The sequence below is a fragment of the Amblyomma mixtum genome, chromosome 1 (assembly GCF_055824585.1).
Source record: "Amblyomma mixtum isolate Tamu chromosome 1, ASM5582458v1, whole genome shotgun sequence".
NCBI lineage: Eukaryota > Metazoa > Arthropoda > Arachnida > Ixodida > Ixodidae > Amblyomma > Amblyomma mixtum.
The window spans coordinates 304,455,987-304,477,510 of record NC_143012.1 but is presented as its reverse complement, the minus strand read 5'-3'; the positions used below and the strand labels follow the sequence as shown (position 1 = coordinate 304,477,510).

Here is a 21,524-nt window from a genome sequence, read left to right as displayed (position 1 = left end):
TAATTTTTCTTGGAGGGAAAAGCAGCGTACCAAATATGGACGGTGGAAAAAGCGACAAAACAGGCACTGAAAATTTCCACCACCCTTGTCTGTTGCGACGCTCTTCTTTTCACTAGATCCATCGCAGCCTGATTGATTAAACGTTCAGCAGAGCTAAATAGAAAATATAATGACAAGTGTGGTCCCCTAAATTATGGCTATCCAGCTGGCATGTCGCAACGAAATAAAAGCTTCCAGCTCCTATTGGCTAGGCAAGGCGTTGCCTCCGCACCAGCTGTCTTGAGTTCGCAGCACTTGTTTAGCAATACGTTGTGCCACTACAAGAACTCCATCTCGCCTGAAATTTGATCCGCCAGATACCGAACAGTAAGCACTCTCTGAAAAACAAGAACATGTCGTCCCATTCAGAGCATTTTTGCTGCCTGAAAAGTGCGTCGCCCTCCCCACTAGCTAGTAATTTTTGTGCAATAAATGCTTAAAAAGGGATGCACTGCACAGAAACTGCTGAACTGAAGCGTAAGGCTTGTGCAGCCCTTCTCTTATGCAGTGCAAGTGTCAGTCAGGAGCATTAAATACTTCCTGTACATTCCAGAGAGCTAAAATATTACCACGTCATGAAATGCTCAGTTAGGGCGAAGTATAGCAAAAACGGCTTAGGCTTGTTTTGACAACAAGGGTTTTCCGGCGGTAGTTAGTACCTGTTTCTAGTTAACGGCTGGTTAGTTCAGGGTACTACCTTGCTGAACTAGTAACCGTTACTGATAAGACCAATTCCCTACTATTACAAAGAGCCCAGTGAATAATACGATTAGCGTTAGGACCGTTTATTATTATTATTTTTTTAAGAGTGTAGGAAGTCGTCGACTATTCGAGGGAAACACTTTCAGGGAGAATCTTTCACAGCAACCTGGCCACTGCTGAGAGGTACTCGTGCTTGCTGGTTAACTAATCGAACTTTGGTCACCCAGCCCTCATGTTACATGTTAGGTATAATACCTTATTACACCGTTCATCCCCGATACAAGTAACGGAAGACATAAGTCAGCGCATACCGAACGGCAGAGACACCAGCAGTCGTCACGAGTCTTCCCTTCAGTAGACATCTGTAGAGGGGCGATAGAGCTAGCCACATTGCGTCGCGCCGCCTTCTAAACGTCACGGGCTCTGCCGAAGGCACACAGACGTTGCACGGAGAACCTCCCGTACTTTCGACTACCAGTCGGCGTATAGAAACACCAGAACTGTTTGTTGTGACTGCGGCGCGCTTCAAAATACACACGTTAATTCATTTTACAGAGCCAGAGAGGCAGTCATGACACTACCGCGCGCGTGAGCTAGCTGAATAAGAGCCGGTTCCGCCAACGTCGTGACTGGGCATCAAGTTCCCGCTCGCTGTCGAGGACACAAAGAGCACGTGGAGGCGACAAAGTCCTTGCTGTTGTGTATACAAGCTTACCGCGTTTGAGCTGCTGGGGGTTGCGAAGATGACTCCAGCCGGCTCAGAACGCAAAATGGGAAAGATTCGATACTACAGTTCTTTGTAGTAATTTGCTGCGTTTCTTATAAAGCGCGAACGGAGCAGGCGCCAGAACTTGGAGGTCACAGCCAACCAGCAACCAGTGCTTCGGTAAGCGAGCCTACCTGACAGTTGCCGTCGCCCGTTTTGTTTTGTTTTTGTTTTTAATGAGATAACATTAGGCTTGTCACACCAAAACACCACCGGTCACCGAGATGAAACTCGCTGATTGGTCGAGATGGGTCACGTGACCTTGAGGTATCTTCAAAACCTGCCCTGATGGACCACCCTGATTGGTAGAGAGAGGTCACGTGACATTATGACGTCACCACAACCTGCCCTCCGTGGCAGGTGGCAGCCTGGCCACCGGATTATGAGCAATCTGCCTAAATGTGAAACATAATGCTACCGCGTTCCACTTTTAATGTGACTTAAGCGTCCCGATAATTTTTTATTTTCGTTTTACAGATTGTTACCGCAAGAAAGGCGGGAGGTGAACGGCTCTGTTTGTGGAGCTCTCAACATCGCATTAGTAAAGTACCTCCCCGGAATCTTTGTTCGCCGACGCGGCACACATTCAGTTAATCAGCAGCAGCAGTAGCAACGGCAGCAAACCATCAGCGTTACGACGAACTGCAGTAATCGGCGTCCAAATCGCAATAGATGAGCGTCTAACCCCGCTATAGCAACGAAGTGCGAATTAAACAGCACAGCTCGGATAATCCAGTTCTGGCGCTTTCGCCTTCCTTGTTCGCGCGTGTTCGTCATTTCCGGTCCGCCAGCACGCAATAAATTTTCATGCGCGCAACGGTGGTTCAACCTGATCCGTCCGCATCCGTTTTCCCCGCGGCCATAACTAGCCGTAGAACAATCCTCCGTTGTCAGGCGGTTCGTCACGCCAGACAGCGAACACGCGGCGAAGCGTGCTCGCTAAACGAGCGTGACAGCGAGTTAGGTCAGCTGTTAGCCACGCTGACATTCGAATCCGGTTCGACCCGACAGCACTGAGTGACACAAATTTCATTCGCAAGCAGCGACGACAAGTTCAATACACGCTAACGGCCTGCTAACGTCACCGCTGGGTTGTGCACAGTGGAATGCGTATATCGTCGAATGGAGCAAACATAAAGGCACTGAAGGATGTTTCCGCTTGACCGGTGCTATCTAAATAGACGGGAGAGGGCTTGCTCAGCAGTCGTTCAACAGACTAAATAAACATCATTGTATTTGAAAGAAATAGATTTCTGATGATAAACGGGAGCAGAATACTCCTGGAAAACGACTTCAGTTCTTCTAATTTTTGTAATTAATTGACGAAGGTAGTGAAACCTCAAAATATCGATATTTTTATTTCGTAATTCAGCGGCTCTTTGACGAAGGCACATATCACAATTCTGCGAAGTTTAGCGTAGAGAGCGGACAAAACTGACATCATTCTCTCGACAGCTACAGGCTCGCCGCACTCTGTAGATACACACCATGAGTGAGAACACAAGAATCCTGCTAGGCTGATGCACTGAGGAACGCGAGGCGACTTTTTAAGAAGGGTTTACACTTGGTCTTGCCGCAAAATAACTTGGTGCAAACACATCATGAGCGCTTCATACCCCTTGGCATGGAGAGTGCGGCGTGCATATAGAGTAATGGTTCTTTAGAAAAAGGCACGTAGACGAAAAAATCGTGCGCTCAAACGTTTACCTCTGGAAACGATCCTATAGCCTGAGCACCGACGTCTTTCCGCGGCTTCCTGAAGGCACGCTTCTCGACAATACACTGGTACTTGCCGGCCTAAAGTGGGCGATGTTAGTGACGAGAAGACTTCATAGAAATATTCAGCTCGGCCCTCTTCGTGGTTGTCACTCAGTACGTTATAAGCAGTATCAGCAGTAGAGCGTACACAGACCATAAAGATAAAAGCGAAATCAAGAGTCCCATTGCCGACTACTCCTTTGAAGAGTGCGCTCCCGTAAAACAATGACGCGCGATTAGGAACAAGTGCCACTTCCACAACGCTTTTGTCATCAAACCCAGTGAGATAAAAAGCTCGGCTATAATCGGTCTCGTTCCGGGTGCCATAAAGATTTATGGCCCTATATATAGCGCTCTTCTTGTCTTGTCTTTCAATTTAAACAGCGCCCGTCCTGTCATGCTAATCTGTGTATTCGTCTGAAAATGTAGCGCTGTTTAAATTTTAAGGAAAGAAAATGCATCACCAACTAGCTGGCCCCGCAACGTGTTTTATATATATAGCGCCTCTTACAAATCACCCTTAGTGTGCATTCAATGATCCGTTATATACAAAAGAAAACATAGCTACTTCTCACAAACTATTCAAAGAACGCTGGAATCTTGGTGTCCCTTTCCTAACTATATAGCATACCTGTCCGCATGCCTGTCTGACGATGCCACAACTTCCTTGCTTGCTTAACGTTTCAGCCAATCAACAGCAGTCTTTTCGAGGTTCCGCAACCTCTATCCACGGTTATGGCTGAATGAATATACCGCACTTAATAATACGGTCGCTGTTTTTCCTGTAGGTCTTGTTACAAGCTGTACCATGAGACTATATAGTTCAACATCTAAACACGTGCAGCTGGATCCGATAGTCCATTTGCACTCAGCGGCACAGAGCGCGACATCTGACGACTACGATGCAAAGAACAAGAGACGTCTGACAGAACTCGCGAGATATTTTTATTTGACATGCATTGTTAATGATGATGATGAATTTTTATGGCGCACGGACATCTGTGGCCAAAGAGCCCCATGGCACCAGGTGTTTTCGTCTACTCGAGGTGGGGTCAAAGACCCATTTCCCAAGCATTTCACCCCACAGAAGCCGAGCATCAGGTCAGGGGGAAGTTTGCACCCGTTGCATCAACGATGGCTACCCGGCGGCAAAGGGGATCGAACTCGCACCTCCCGCTTGGAAACAGGCATTGTTTTTTAACATAAAAGCCAGGAAAGCCACGCAGAAAATGTCGCTAATGATGAAATGACCCCTCCTCCTACATCTGCTTTTTTTTTTGTTCAGAAATCAAGAAGTCGAAAAGTTTCGAAACAAATTATGTTTCTCCGAGTGTTTTTATGTAGATTCGGTCAGCTAACTAGTATCCGGAAAAGAAGATGGATTATCGTTTCAAGCGCTCTCTTTTGTCAGCATTTTGACCCTTCATAAAACAGTGCACGTTTGATTAAAAAAAAAAAAAAAAAACTAGGCGCAGTGTGTAGTCCCAGTCCCGTGTCCCGTCTCGTTTCTGCCCAAGCTGCATTTCACGTACGACAATGTGAAGTTAGTGCTTGCGTCTGCCTTTGCTATATTTGCACGGAAGACTTTCTCCAGACTTGTTCATACTCCGCGGTCGCGAACAAATGATTCCGTGATGAAAACAGAAAACTGTACAAGACGGACCAGGAAAGGGTTCTCTGTACAGCCATTTACATTTAATATCTCGGTGATAGTAAGTGCAGACTTGTTCATTGTGCAGTCGTGCTGCATTAGTATAACTGTTCTTTGAATGTTAAAACTAGTACAAAATGCAACCACCTTTCTGCCTCCAGCGTCTATGTCCTACGGAGAATTAAGCCACCAACTTCGAGACCGCTATGTAAAAAAAGCCTTTTAGTCACATTTCTGGTTCTTTTTTTGTTTACTACTACGGAAACTTCTTCCATTTCTCTTCTGTAACGACAATGGGTCTTGCAAGTATTTATAACTAAGGGTAGGCCTTCTCGGTTTCTTTTCGCTTGGCTAAATGGTCAAGCCTTCCTCTCTGCAACGGCGTGTCAGAGTGCGCGAATCAATGCCTCATAACTCAGTCACTGTACTAAATTCTTAAGATAACCTTGTCTCACCGCGTTCTTATTTCCAGCACATTCTTAATTTGCGGCTATAACCTGTAACTGGCACTGCACAGCCAGCAAGATGTGACATACATGCCAGAAATGCTGACCTTTTCGATTAAACCCAAATTTCAAAAAATCAGTTCGGCGTACTTTTGCCGGTGGTTTTCGGTTTAAAATGAGAAGTTCAATCTCTGTTTATAACGTCTGAATAATCGTAATCTGCATCATTCCGGGCGGGATGATGCAGAACGGCGTTCCCAATGCCTTGACAACGCATTCGCCCGCATCAATCCTGCTCGACTGTGTACTGCAAGGCCCGTGTAGTGTGCGATGCTAGTGCACGTTAAAGAGCCCCGGGTGGTCGAAATTTCCTCAGCCCTTCACTACGGCGTCCCTCATAGCCTGAGTCGTTTTGGGACGTTAAACTCCCATAAACCTTCTCGACTGCGCCAAAAATGTAACACCATCAAACATCGCGTAACGTGCCGCCATCCTCCTCCCCTCCAGGTCGTTATTCCTTGTCGGCCCGTTACACATAATAATAAATAACAATAAAGAGACCGGGGTACCGCTCACCCGAGGGTCGGGGTGTCCGTGAGCTCTTGTCCTTGTCCGAGTGAGATGCTTTCGGGGTCCCCGTGGCGACTATTCGCGGCTGCACATCTTCGGCGCCCATGATGTGGATATTTTTTCGTTTTTCGAGTGGCAGCGCGTATATCAGCGGGACAAACGGCGGTGTTGCGCTGCGTTGCCACCTGAGCGCTGCCGGACGAAAGACGCTCATCCGCTTGAGGCGTCAGGGTGACAATGAGCCATTTACACAACCAATCGGAATGTATATAAAGCCGCACGGCTCTCGACCAGACACCCCCACCTGACCGGAGTCACTAGGCGCACGTCATTTAGCGCAAAACGCTCGAGAAGCGCGCCTTCGCCTCTCAGTGGCCCTGGCGTGAATTGCGTCATGAGACTACAGTTTTCGCCGCGTGTAGCGTCACGCCTCCTGTTTCAAAACCGACTGAGCAGCAGTCGCTGTGCCTCTTTCTCTCTTTCCCTTTTAAAGATTCCCCACTCTCTCTCTCTTTCCCCGCTCCGTAAATCCCTCGTCAATGATGGCATGCATGCGCAGGTGAGATTACCTTACCCTCCATTTAGCTGAGATGCTTTACCCAAACAACATACATAGAGCTCTGGAGAAGCAGAGCCCAACGGCAGGGAAAACGCAAATTGGCGAGGTCAATAATGAGCCCTTCACATTCCTTTATGTAACGTCACGTGTCCAACGTAAGGATCAAAACTGTGCGGCGAAAGACGCAGGTTAAGGTGGGGTGAGACTGAAAATAAAGACTGGCTGTAGATCGAGTAGTCTTAATAAAAGCTGTAGTAATAAAACTTGCTGAAAATCTTTAAATGCAAGCAATTCGAATTAGAGTACAAAACTAGATTAAAATTTTTGTCGTTTCTTTTTTATTTTTTTCATTTATGCGCCCTTTTCTTAAAATGTACAGGATGCACAGTTTTGAAATTTTGTGTGAGAGAAGAAACAGTTTTTGTTATACAGCTAGGACTAAAATTATGCGCTTTGAGCATAAAAAAGATTTAATGTTTTTTTTTCTTTTTCGATGCTATAAAATTGCCATCCCTGAATGTATTTTTCTTTTTATCCATAAAAATGCGGACTAACTTCGGCTATCTATTCTAGTTCCAGTCATGTGAAAGGCATTAACTGAAATGTGAGGAAAATTTTGTTTGCTTAGGCCTTACAGTTCCTGAGAAAAAAAAATGAAATAAACCACCAAAAATGCTGTTTTGAAACAAAAAAATGTGCAGAATAAGTCGCTGAAAACTCATACTTTCCCTTTCGACGTGACCAAGAAAAAGGACGGAAAAGGCATTTCTGAAGCCGCCAATAGCCAAAGTGTATTTATATTATCTGAAATGCATACAAATGCTCTATCAGAAGGTTGAAAAATCTAGAAATCGACTTTTTTTTAACAAAACAGTCGCACCCGACCAGCCGAATTCACAAAGTTGTTCTCATTACCTTTGCGAGTTACTCGTGAACAGGCGCTCCGCTCTGTCCGTCACATAATTGGTTATCTAGATCAGCCAGTGCGATAATTACAGACCGCTCTCACGCATGAGCTAGTTCGTTATTTCGGCTAGCAGCCCCAATCCTTTACGTTCTAAACTAAAGCAGGACCATTAACTTCACTACATTAGTCAGTTACATTGACTATAATTGTACTGAATTTCATTGCAATTCGCTAGCCAAGTTACGTGACGAAATGCACCACAATGCGCCAAATGCATCAATAGTTGTACACAAGAAAAAAAGAAAAAAATCTAAAGGCAGCAGTAAGGAACGTAGGAGACATATAGCTGCTGACGTAGCCCCATTAGAGCACAACACAGCGTCTTCGTAATCAGGGATCTCGTTAACATTTTTACAAAAAGTATTCAGAGATATTATTTTCTGCCTCTTTATTACCCCGCACTTCTTCCTCGCAATACTGCTTAAAACTAAAACCACTAAACTACCACTACCTTATTCCCGCGAAACAACCGCTGTCACGCCATGTGATACTGCGTATGTACGCAGGCCAGTCTGGGGCTGCGCCAAGCGACGGAGACGCGTTTAAGTCCTTACACAAACAGCTACAGGCGCTTGGAATTAAAAGAGCGCGAAGGACAGGGCGCAAAAAGAAGCAGACATAACGAGCGCTTATTATCGCTGAAAAAACAAACAAACAAACGCCAGTTGACAGTCAGAGCTTGCAGTGTTTGCTTCTATGTGTATTGTCCTTCACGCTGCCTCAACTCGTTGCGCTTTTGCAATCAGAGGCGCCGTTTCACGCCAACGCCGGACGCTGCGAAGACTGGAATACTAAACTACGCCAACGTAAGGCAGCACGGCATACTCAAGAATGCTAAGAAGGTATAAACATATACAAACACCGCCCTACAGCCCCCAACGATGACGACACAGTACGTGTGAAAACGCCTGTTTTTCCAGGCGTCTTTATTAAACCTGAATTTTCTCTAAATGCAGAAACGCGTTCTATGGTTTGGTTCAATGATTGGTTTGGTTTATTGGGGTTTAACGTCCCAAAGCAACTCAGGCTATGAGGGACGCCGCAGTGAAGGGCTCCGGAAATTTCGACCACCTGGGGTTCTTTAACGTGCACTGACATCGCACAGTACACGGGCCTCTAGAATTTCGCCTCCATTGAAATTCAGCCGCCGCGGCCGGGATCGAACCCGCGTCTTTCGGGCCAGCAGCCGAGCGGCGTAACCATTGAGCCACCTCGGTGGGGCATATTGGTTCAATGAGTTTTGCAAGAAACCCCCAAGTCTGAATATGCTTCACTTAGGGAATATTTAATCATTAGCATCTACGTTAGCGCCACCAATCTGCTTCAAGAGAGGTGCTTCCTCAGATGCTTCACGGCATCATCTATGTGTCCGCACATCGCGGTAAGGCTAAAAAAAAAGAAAATAGAGGGCGATCAAGCGGATAGATGCCGAGGAAATACGATAGCATTTTTTTCTTTCACTCGCTAATTTATTCCAATTCTGATTGTAGCCGCCGCAGTGGCTCAGTGGTGACGGTTCCTGGCTGCTGGCGCGGGTTCGATCCCCGCCGCGGCGGCCGAATCTCGATGGCGGCGAAATGTTACAGGCCCGTGCGTTGTGCGATGTCTGCACTGTTGGCTCCCGCTCCCCAGGCTCTATGCCAGGGGTTCTCAAACTGGGTTCCGCGGAACACAGGGGTTCCCCGGGCTCTCTTCTTGTGTTCCGCGAGAACCCTCACTGGCCCTGACCCGGCAGCTGATATGAGACTGGCTCTGAGTGCTACTGAGCCACGCTTTGACTTGCTCTTAAAAGGAAAGCAGTACCACCCATCACATTAGTATTTGTATTAATCTGTGCAATAAACAGTTAACTTTTGCAACTCTCTCTTTGCAAAAATGCACTCGACAACATTGCTGGTAAGTGAAAGCAGGGGGGGGGGGGGGGGGGGGGGGGGGGGTTCCCTGGAACTTATTGAAGGCTTTTGGGGTTCCTCCAAGCAAAAAAGTTTGAGAACCCCTGCTCTATGCCCTTCGAAGAACCCCATGCAGGTAGTCGAAATTATCCGCAGCCCTCCGCTATGGCTTCCCTTATAGCCTATACGGCACTTTTGTATATTAAACCGCATGAAACCAATCCAAAATAATTCTCATTGTGTTCCGATTCTGTTGCTGTTCGGATTCCATTCTTACGCCATTGGTATTCGTATTAACTTCTTTTATTCCTTTTCGCCAAGCCGACCTTAGTCCAACTTCTCCCTCCTATCCCTACAAGTGAAGAGGGAGCTTTCCTTCTCTCCACCTTCCACGGTTGGCAGGCGGTGTCTGTGTGAGTCTTGGCCTTTATTGCACTCTTGGTACTGTCGCATTAAAAAAGCAGCCCATGTCTGGTGAAAGTTCAGCTGAGGTAAACTTCATCAAACTATCGCTTTCAGTAAAAGTTGACGCTCTGGCTCTTTCGGGCTGCGTTCATGGTTGTCCATTTGTGAAAGGCGAGTTTATTGCTGAGAAAATTGGATTTCGAAATCCCCCCCCCCCCCCCCCCCCCCTCTCGTCGATTCAAACTTCTGACGTCAAGGCCGAAAATGACTCCGTGATCACCGTTTTGAACTGAACGACGATGTAGCCTAGCCTCAAGGATCCGCAAAAAAGAAAGAAACGCTCTCGATCATGGAGTCGATGAAGCGTAGTTTGTTTGCGAAAACGGCCGGTGAAGGCGACACCCATATTTCACGTTCCGGGATCTTCCAGTTCATGAAAGCTGCTTTCTCGGAGCCGGTAATCCATCGAAACGGGTCAACTTCAACATGTATTCAGTGTTGCTTTAAGATATGTGCAGTGGTGTGCGCGCGCGCGCGCGTGTGTGTGTGTGTGTGTGTGTGTGTGTGTGTGTGTGTGTGTGTGTGTGTGTGTGTGTGTGTGTGTGTGTGTGTGTGTGTGTGTGCGCGCGCGCGCGCGCGTGTGCGTGCGCGTGTATGCGCGCGTGCGTGCGTGCGTGGGTGTGTGTGTGCGCGCGCGTGCGTGCGTGTGTGTGTGCGCGCGTGTGTGCGTGGGTGTGCATATGAGCGTGGGTGTGCGTGTGTGTGCCTGTGTGTCCACTGTCCAGCCGAAACACCGTGAATTAAATCCGTTATGTTTTTCAATTTCTGGTGACTACCTTATATTGATCAATCAGCTGCCAAGAAATCACTTTATATATATAGCGCACACTGTATACATGGCCCGAAGGTCAGTACGAAGCTATAGTATAACTTATCCATGGTGTGCAGGTAAGTTTGGAAGAATAGGAAGAAGCAGACGAAGTAAAAGATACCCTCGATAGAATAGAGGGGCTTATATGGAGGTACCTGCGAATGACATTCTTAGCAGTACTTGCACCCAGCGCAACACCTTCGCATCTGCGCTTTTTTCGTTTGTCTGTTTTAACTTTAACGCCTGCACTGGAGAGCTGCACAAAGCACAGGACATCACTTCATGGCTTTCGCCAGGAGATCCTGGAGTGAAATTTTATTTACGCACAGCTTAAAAGTGACCCTGATTAATGCATCCTTATGCTGTCTCCAAGAATACGCGGAATGCTACCGAGGGAGAGTGAATAATAATTTTACAGCGTGTTTAAGTTAAAGTGAGCCAATGGTCCTAAAAAAAAAAATCCTGCTACACTTTGCTGGTATGAAGCTAAAGCAACCTGTTAGTAAATGCCTACAGAGCAAGATGTTGTCCTTGTTCATCCCATTCTGGCTGACTTTGTTCGAATTAACTATTAAACCTTTAAATTCGAGACACTAAATAGAGCATGTATCGACGCCACAGTGCCGGCCATTTGGTGGTGCATGTAGCATAGCGAAAGGCTGCAAGCATATCTAACCGTATCAACGCCTCCTCCTCCGGTCCGTACTGCTGAAGCTGCACGCCGCACCACACAATGTCGCCCGTGACGTCATATGAAGACCTCGGACAGCTTCATTGCGAAAGTGTCCATATGTCCTTCGCGTTCTGTAGGAAGCAATCGAAATCAAAAAGTTTCATTTCAAGAGCGTGCACGCTTCACGTATGTCGTCCAGGACTGCTGTCCCGTCCTGTACCCGCCCTTCCTGTCTAAGCGTTCCCGTGCGGACACTTGACACGGCGCGACCAAGTAGAAGAATGGGGTGGAGTGCATATGGCAAGTTCTCTCAGATCGTGAATGGCAGTTTACCAATATCCCTCAAGAGAAAAGCATACAACAGCTGTATCTTACCAGTACTCACCTATGGGGCAGGAACGTGGAGACTAACAAAGAGGGTTCAGCTAAGGACAACGCAGCGAGCTATGGAAAGAAAAATGATAGGTGTAACGTTAAGAGATCTTAAACGGGCGGAGTGGGTCAGAGAACAAACGCGGGTTAATGACATCCTAGTCGAAATCAAGAGGAAGAAGTGGGCTTGGACAGGGAATGTAATGAGAAGGCAAGATACCAACAGAAGGGAAACGTAGCAGGGGGGAGCAGAAAGTTAGGTGGGCGGATAAGATTAAGACGTTTGCTGGGATAAGGTGGCCGCAGCTGATAGAGGACAGGGTTAATTGGAGAGACATGGGAGAGGCCTTTGCCCTGCAGTGGGAGTATTCAGGCTGATGATGATGATTCCATGTCAGCTCTTTCTTCAGAGCATGATCACAATAAGGTTGCATCCTTTCAGTGATCCCGCGATTCGGTTGGGTTTTTTCGTTTGGACGCCCTCGGGTTTTCTCTCTACAACATTCCGCCCAAGTCGATCGGCTTAAGAGTTAACGAGTGGTAATTCGAAATACTTCAAGTGAGTCGTATGCGCGTTTTTTGGGCGAACGCCAACAACGCTAATGATCGCTAACCTAACGTGAGTTGGGAAACCCTGTGCGTGCATGCATGCGTACGAGCGTGCATAAAAATATAGAAACCAAACCTACTCTGTTAGCAGGTTTGGTTTCTGTTGGTTAGTTTCTGTTAGCAGCAACAACGCTCTACGTGCAAGTGCACGGCACCAACGTCACAATCCGTTCTTTCGTCTATGAATTGCATAGACGTTTCGGTGAAGAAAATATTTTAAATAGACATCCTGTCCGGGACGGGTTTTATTCCCGCTTACCTGTCGTCTTCCATAGAATTTTCTTCTCTCTGGAACCGACGCCAAATGAAGACGCGAGAACCAAGCCTCGACGCTCACGCCGTGCTCTTGCTGAATCATTAACGCAGCGTTTTGCTTGCCGATCGTTCAGATTCAGCCTTGTTCGCTCCTTCTTCCACGACGTGACGCACTTCGCTACCACTGCACTGCCTAAAACAGGGGCGGCCAGTCTTCCTGCATTAATTATTCGCCCGCAAACTTATTACGCCCTCCAGGCTTTATCAGTCGAGTGGCGCCACCCACGCGCCCATTGCGCTCGGAAATGTATACTGTAGCTCTGTGCTGGCAGCAGTCACCAGTTATTTATCTTTCGTTACTGCAGAAGGTTTAGAACGCGAATTAGACTCGTGGACAAAAAAAAAAAAAAAAGTCTTCATGGCTCACTGCCAATTAGCTGTGCAGCCGTCCAAATCTTTAACTGGCGTGATTTTTGAGTCCCTAATTGCACCTTGTAAAATGCTTCTCTGGGCTAAACCACTGGCATATTCATGCCGTTATTTGACGCGTGTGGCGGCATTTGGTGGTCCATAATTTTTTTCATATTATGCTTGAGTGGTGTACTTGTCTGATTGGACCAAAATTATAAGATATCCACATCATCTGCAGCTACGAAATCCAAACAAGCGGCACACGCAGCAATGGTTCTGGCTCATCTCGCTTCCTCCTCTGGATAAACTACCTCTGTTCCCATGCTACACAAGTCCTTTACCCAGAGTAAGCGCGATTGCGCCACCACAACAATTGCTGCGTATCCCCCTTATTTTGGCACTTCGTAGATGCAGACGATGAACATTACTCATACCTTTGATTTAATCAGGCAATTACTCCACTCCAGTATAATATGAATAAAAATGTGCCACCAAATGACACCACACACGTTAAACTGCAGCATGGATATACAAGTGGTTTAGCCGAGAGAAGCCTTTTACAAGGTGCAATTAGGGATGCAAAAATCACGTCAGTTAAAGATTTGACCGGGTGTACCTAGGAAACGTGTGAAGCCGGGACGTAGCGGGCGACAAGGACGAGCGCAAACGTCCAAACGTTGTTGCGAATGAAGGAAAAAAAGTAAAAGTGCACGGGCCTGTCCACTGGCTCAAGCTGAGCCGCAATCACTGTCCCGTGCAGACAGAGGAGGATTGAAAGAGATGCGAGAGGAAAGAGTGAAAGAAGAGACGCGCGTACCAACAACCACGTCCACCGAAGCGACGACGATGGTTTCAGCAAGAGACACCCCTCTGTAGCTAGTAGGTCTCGCAAGAATAGGCGAGAGGGCCAGGATTCCAGCCACGAGGGGTCAGGAAGCAACCACTTCCGTTCAACTTAATCTTCATTGGGACCTCGCTTGAACCGCCGCGCATATGTTTTCTAGTTACGGACTACTGATTGGCCCAAAAATCAACTTTGTTAAGTTAGCTGTAGTTAACAACATCAAGCTGTCGCGTCGTGCCCTGCGATCAGTCGCTTGCTTACGACTGATAGTCTGGCGGATACTGTTTTCGGTTACTTGAGCCGGAAGGGGTTCTTCCTTAGCTATCTAAACTGCTGCGTCTTCTACCAACGTTAAAGTAACAGGCAAAACTCACACTCCTACGCGCTCTGATTTTTTTTTTTGTTCTCAGGAGGTAGTGCTGCCTTGGCTACGCAGGACTTTCCCTATACTAATGAAGGTCAGGCTCTTTGTCCTCTCGGCAACTTAGCAGTGTTAATGACAAGACACCCCGGCAGGCTACTCCAGAACTCGTATGGCTGAAGGCTTTATAATATAGTTCTTGCGGGGGTCATTGTCCTGTCCAGCTTTCGCGGGCAAAAATTTTGAAATTGGAAAATTGTAAGACACTGTTATGGAAATATTGAAGGTAATGATCCATTACTCCGATAAGTAGCAAAATATTTCTTTTAAAGTGTTTCCATCGATCGCTTCGAACTCTTATGACTGCCATAGAAAACCAATAGGGAACGCTTTTGACGACAGCAGAAATGTTAATAAAAAATATATAAGACTGCCGTCGGGTGACTTGCGGATATATTGATTGTTATAGTGAAACCGTACATTATAAGAAAAAATTGCTTTCATAAAAGGTTTCCCGCTCAAAAATGCTTTTGTCTAGAAATGCTGGATATGTTCATTCAGTACACATAATTAAAAGAAAAAAAAACAGAATTTCAGGCTAATCCGTGCTACGATTGGATTCCCCCACTGCGTGAAATTCATTAATTCATTAGGGCATTCCTTTGTGCAGTAGGTATTGCTTCTGGTTGCGCCTTCCTTAGCAGAGCTCCCACAGAGGCCCATGCATTCTCCGATGTTATCATCTACGCTCGCAAATGCGTTGGTGTGCTCCAGGTGAGGTTAAACCAGGAGCCATATACTATAAGGATCCATTACCGATTTTCGATTTCATTTGGTGCGATGGCAGCGTGACGGTAACATCAGACGAAAGCAGCAAGCGACCACTCACAGAAATCACAACGTAGCGGCTACCCCCGTCGACGGTATAGCCTTCAGCACTCGCCTAACAAACCGGCTCGGACCTGGCTGCGATATGCAGCCAACGGTCAGTCCGGTCGCCAATGACGCAATGGTCCTGTCGATTCCGCGGGTGCTTCAAAGCCGCGACTACGTTACCGGAGAACACTGAGCAATGCCAGAGAGCCAAATGGATAACGGATCCTCACAGAATACGGCCCCTGTATCGGTGAGGAGGGCTTCCACTGAAGCACACGCATGACTACAGCATTGGTCTGTTTTATGATTGCCGGTGTTCGCACAGGTGCACCAGGTGTAGGTCAGAAACATAGTGACCTTTGTACACGTGCACCTGCGCAGACGGATGGACGCACAACAATGAGCGGACGTGGGGGGAAGCGGAGAGCGGGAAACCGGGAGTTTCGCAGTTGAGAGGTCGAAGGTTTGGCTCCCGACTCGACCGAGCTCTGTGTACTAGACGAACAGACGATGAACACACTCAGCGGCAGTCCGCGTGCTTCTCTATAACCTCGGCTCAAACTTTGACGCTTATGGGGCGGCAAGCATTCCATACTACAAATAAATGCGTAACCCGTGATGTGCTCTGTTCGCGAGCTTCAACGGTTCCTTTGTGCCGATAACCATAATTTCTCTACAGTCGGATACAACTCAAGGAGGAAGCGGCAAATGCCCTTCAGAGGTGGCCCTCCAGGCAATGGCGGCGATCGATTCTCCTGACGTCGTGGATGTTCCTTTTAGATCCGCTAGCGCGACATCGCAGGGTGTGGTATACATAGATGAAAACGCCAGGCACTTTCCATTGAGGGATCACGTCGGCAAAGTTCTGATATCTCTGTTTTTCACAGCCGGTTGTGCGGTAAAAACTAAATACCTCACGCAAATAAAATCACACGCAATCTCACGTGCACCTCACGCAAATAAAATCAATCATCCGCGCACTCATTTCCGCGATCAACACGTCAGCGTATCCTTCAAAACATGTGTTAGCCTACTTCGTCTGTGTCGATTCACGCACAGCGTCGCTTCGCTTCTCTGCGTGGCGCTGGCGTGGTTAATCATACACCCGCGCCTCGATCGGTTTACCTTAGAGCTTTCAGTAAGCCTAATCCGCGCAGAAGGATTCCTGCGCTCAAATTTCACAACGCGTGCGCGGCGCGCAAGTAAATATCTCGATGAATGAACTGCTCTACGCCGGCACCTTCAAAATTACTGAATTCTCTTTATATGTATACTTCTATCTCTGCGCCGAAAACTCGTAGCAGAAGGACATACGCTTCCGCCTACGCCCGCGTCGATAATTTCACCTCGTATAAGCCCGTACGAAAACGACTATGTGTTCGATATAGAACCTCTGAGCGTGCATATAGGAGCACTCGTTTCATCACGTGTGCGGTGCTTAAAACACGTTGGACGCTGGCTGTATTAGCACAATCTTTAACTGTACTGACTGACACTTGTTCCCCAATTTTTATACCTTCTGCCATTCCTCTCTACTTGGTATCCGCTCGCTTAGAGGCAAGAGAAAGAAAAGTCGGCACCAGTTAACGATGTCAGCGTGATTCGTGATCTTAAATTCATGGCTGTCCTTCCAGAAACAAAAGCAAGAGAGTGTCGAATTCGCCTGCACTACGTGAACTGGTTCTCGCGGTGCTGCACTTCGCCATTCGTTTCAGCGGTGCAAGATGGCGCCGACTGCACGACGCCATTCGTTTAAAAAAAAGCGAGAACGTTGTGCAGGTCTAGTACATGAAAGTTCAGGAAAACTGTGCACCTCCTCAGTGGTCGGTGCCGAAATGGTGCAGCTGCAGCCGCCATGGAAGCAGACGACGGCTTACAAAACGATGGCTCGTGCTTTGCGATAAATGGCAGAGATGCTCAAACTATTCCACTCGTCGATGAGAACGGTGTGCACACCGGCCCGACTCTGATGGAGAGTGATTGGCCACCCGAAAAGGCGGCAACAGAGGTAGGGACGGCGGCCCTCGCTAGCACGTACAGTCTTTGTCAAAAGTAATCAGGCTGCATGGTTTGCTTCTAGCTCGTACAGTGGAGCCCTTACAGCTTCCCTCAAGATTAAATGGTCGTTAAAGGTAAGGACTGGGGGTCTTCTTACCATCCAACACATATTGATCTTCAGGAAAGCCACAAGGGCCCCACTATACAAGCTAGAAGCAAACCATGCAGCCTGGTTACTTTTGACAAAGACGGTACCTTGCATCTCTCGACCACCGTACTCTCGACGGACCAGTCACCGGCGTCTTTCCTCTGGACTAATGAGATTATAACAGTAGTTGAAGTCGGTTATAAATTAACTAAGAAGTACACACGTGCATGCAGTATTACGCACGTTGTTGCAACAACCACTTAACATGCAAGTCGGCGCGCGCACACCTCAGTCGTGTTCAGTAAAAGAACACACGTGCGTTTCACTTAGCTGCCGCGAGGTCGCATTGAGGCTGATGCATGGCAACACCTCGCTGCGATGTGCTGTTTGAAAATTCTTCACACGGTTCGGGATGTTGGCGGCCGCTGATATATGGGCGTTACGCTGATGGCTGCAATTTTGTGGCGACGCCAAGGCTGGCAGACGACCAGCAGGCCAGCACTCGACCATTCGTTTTTGAAGCAGCCAGTTTCCAAGCTGCACTTGAACTGCGGGAACTGGCGCTGCACGCTCGCGGCACCGCCGCGGAACTTTATAGAACTGGTTCAGTGAGTGCACGCGGCCCGCATGGCAGCATTATAATGGTGCCATTATAATGAAGTATTGTTCAGCGCGGCGTATGGAGTGGAGAAACCGCGTAACGTTTTTGTACTCGAATATAAACCGGCGATTTTAAGACGGCAGCGCTCTTAACGGCCGCGGTCCCGAACAATTTAGCGATACGCAGCGGAGGGTGCTAAGAATCTCTGGTTCTGGACAGGCCACCATTGGACGGTGGGCGCAGCTGGCAAAGGACAGGGTGAGTTGGAGAGATATGGGAGAGGCCTTTTCCCTGCAGTGGGGGTAGTCAAGCTGCTGTTGATGATGACATCGGCGGTCCCGAACAATTTAGCGATAATTTTGATGTCTGTCACATCGTTCTTCATAGATCGAAGATTAGGGGACAACTTGCACAGGCGAAGTTGCAAACAGGGTGGCGTTCGAGCAAGTGCTAAGATATCTCCTCGGTCCATCCTTGAGAACTTTCGTGGTGCCTCCAACACAATCAAAAAAGGCGGTGAGCTGACGGGACTCACCTCGACGCCACAAGCGCGCAGTCGAACCCTCGCGCGAGCACGCTGCTGACAGTCGAGGATTGTCTTATCGAGAGGAGGCAGCAGAAGAATCGTTTGCTTCCGTTTTGCTTGCACAAGTGACAGGCACGTATTCATGATTTTTTTTTCTTTTTCGGGGAGGGGGGGGGGGGGGGGGCGAAGGTAATGTTTTACAAAAGAATGAGGGAAATGGGGGGAGAGCGCAAGAAGATCGGTCCCCATCAGAACCCTCTAGGCTACGTGCGTTGAAAGTGAGATAACGTTCAAATCTTTTTCGGATATCGAAGTGATGTCCAAAGATATACTTTACAGGTCTTCGTGGCAATGTGAGGGCAACAGGGATATGTGAAAACGCATATATGCCCTTTATGCACTTCTCGAGAGCAGTGGGAGTCGCTGCTGATCGAAGCTGCAAGAGACAGTAAAGTCCTGGACTAAGGACCCAAACCTGCTCTTCCATGAACACTTTTTTCTGATTTCCAAAAAATGGTTTAAATCAATCACTCAATCAATCAATCAATCAATCAATCAATCGATCGAGTCGAACGCAATTATTCCGCAACTTTGAAAAATATTCCCGGAGTACAGGTCCCCCCAATATGAAAGGGAACAAAGTTTGAGCATTCAATTAACTATTATTTCATAATTATACCGGTGTGTAATATGCGAACGTCGTTCACAACTTTACTGGAGCAATAGCCAGAAAACTCATCGTTTTGTGCAAACTGGTTGTTCCCGTTCATATTGGAAGGAGTTGTACTTCGAGCTAACGCTCAACAGCAAAGCGTAAAAAGAAGCCCTCATTCCAGACATTAAGTGTAGGAAATGAAAGCTTTCTTACAGGAGTCTGCAAAACTCTTCTTCAACTCTTCGTGATTCGAGTACAAAGTGTCACAATACATTTTTGTACAGCTCAGTCATGCCGGCAGTATCAGCATTCCGCTTGCGCGGACAAACTAAGTTCAACTGTAAAAGAAAAACTTCTCGCACGGATAGACTTTTCAAGTGTAAACGGAAAATTTTCTTGCACGTGATTAGCCGGGAAGACTGAATTTTAGCTTGGATTTCTTTGATTTTTTTTTAGTAATCATGCATCTTCAGATCTACGAATTAATCAGACGGCATTCGTAACGTCGAAGTACAACTACGGAAGCCAAAAGCAATGAAAAATGAAAAAAAAAGTAGCGTTTCAAATCGGAGCAGCACGTAGATAGAGAGGAAACTACTCGCAACACAGCCCCCCCCCCCTTTTTTTTTTTCAAGGAGGTGAGTTCAACAGAAATGTACTTAAAATTGTGTACACGAAAGCGTACACCTTTGTTACTATTACTAACAAGAATATCTTAACACGCAGTATAGTACGACGCCCTATACGTGACAGTGCTTTTCTTGCAGTTAACTGCAAATAAGGGTTATATTCGCGACGTCCCTTGGAAAGAAGTTTATGAAACTGTCGTGTCCGGTCGCTGTGTTGAATGCAGCGAAAGACGCACACGGTACTTTAAGACTTCGTTTATTTAAAGCCGATGAGGGTGCGACCAGCGTCGACCGAGGCAGGAGCCGAACTGGCCGCCCGAAGAAAGGAGGGAGCGGAGAAGCGTCCACGGGAGGGAGTGGCTTCCCAAAACAGGAGGAGGATGCGGGGGCGCACCATGGGGGGGCATCTGGCGACAGCGTGCGACGAGGGGCAAGTGGTCGTTAGGAGGAGGATGCGAGTGGTCGTTAGGAGGAGGATGCGAGTGGTCGTTAGGAGGAGGATGCGGGGGCGCACACACACAAAAGCAATAAGGGGACACAACACTTCCTTCCCCCTTAGAAAGTTGCCTGGTATCGTGCAGGGGGTCGGCGCTCACGCGTGGAGGCGCGCTGGCTTTGTGCGCTCGGGGGAGAAACACTTGTAGGCTGGCTGTTGTTCGCTGTGTCTCCTAGGTCTGTCCTGGGCGAAGTCTCTTCTTCCGGGAAGAGGTGCCAGGCTATGTGGGAAGATGGTGCACGTGCTCTCTCCGCTGGCGGACAGCTCTCAGACGGCGTCGTAAATCTACGCAGCTGGTTGAGATGTCGGCGTGCTACTGTGCCATGTATGTTGACGAGCCAAGAGCGCAGGCCTATGCGTCTGACAATTGTAGCTTCCTCCCAGCGTGGCTTTTTCAGAAACTGTCGGGCGAGGACGCGCTGCCCCTCATTAAGCGTGCCGCAGAGCGGAATTGCTTTTTCTTCCCGGAACGTCTCTGCCTTTGGCTCGGGGAGGATGGCTGTGAGCTGGGTTCGCATTTCACGCTCGAACATCATTTTCGAGGGGGTCTCGCCTGTTGTGCTCTGAACCGTCGTGTGCTGCTTGAAGAGAAAGCGCGCAAGGCGGCGCTGCAGCGAGCCTGTCTGATCTCTTTCAAGGGCGCGTTTTAGCTCGGCTACGTAGCGCTCGGCTTGTCCGTTTGTCGCTGGGTGGTAGGGGGCCGATGTAACTGATGAGATCCCGTTGTCGCGATAAAACTTGAGGATCTCCGCAGACACAAACGGTGTTCCGTTGTCGGACACTACCTTGCGCGGCAGGCCGAACGTTGCAAATAGTGATCGGAGGTTGTCAATGACTGCTGCCGAAGTCGTCTGTCCCATTTGCCTTATCTCAAGCCACTTTGTGTAGGCATCTACGACCACAAGGAAAGTGCAGCCCTCAATTGGTCCTGCAAAATCAATGTGCAGTGTGTGCCATGGTGTGTCTGGCTTTTCCCATTCTGGGACAGGAGCTTTCGGCGGGGCGCTCCGGCTGCTCTGGCAAGGCTTGCATTCTCGCACCACTGTTTCGATGTCGTTGTCAATTCCAGGCCACCACATGTAGCTTCTGGCACACTTTTTCATTGCAACGATGCCCCGATGTCCGGCGTGGATGAGAGACATAGCTTGTGCGCGTAGTTCTCTCGGCATCACAACTCGGGACCCAAATATGATGCAGCCGCGATGGGTGCTCAACTCTGTAGCTCGCCTGCGGTAAGCGTCGAAGTTGTCCCCTTTGAGTTTATGCACGTTGCCTTGTTGAACAGCTGTGTAAACTAGCCGGAGAGCTGCGCACTTCTGCGTAGATGCTGCAACTGTGCCTGCTGTAAGCGGAGGTTCTGGCAGTGCTTCGAACATCAGAACGTCTCCTGGTGGAAATGGTTCGTCAACAGTTGCGTCTAGTGGCAGACGGCTTAGCGCATCGG

At 48.0% G+C, this 21,524-nt stretch overlaps 1 protein-coding gene across 3 annotated transcripts in view; it reads right to left on the bottom strand.

Annotated features, from left to right (window-relative positions):
* Positions 1-21,524, bottom strand: part of LOC149372270 (fatty acyl-CoA reductase 1-like) — an 89,702-nt gene that overhangs the window by 53,087 nt on the left and 15,091 nt on the right. The window contains exon 1 of one of the 3 annotated variants that reach the window (XM_089566699.1): positions 5,939-6,176. The exons of 1 other annotated variant lie outside the window; for it this stretch is intronic. In XM_089566699.1, the coding sequence (XP_089422825.1) occupies positions 5,939-6,146 (208 nt within the window). In that variant the 5' untranslated portion in view covers positions 6,147-6,176. Of the gene's footprint in view, positions 1-1,052; positions 1,199-5,938; positions 6,177-21,524 lie in introns of those variants that run through there. One more of the 3 variants, XM_089566697.1, reaches the window with a different exon arrangement.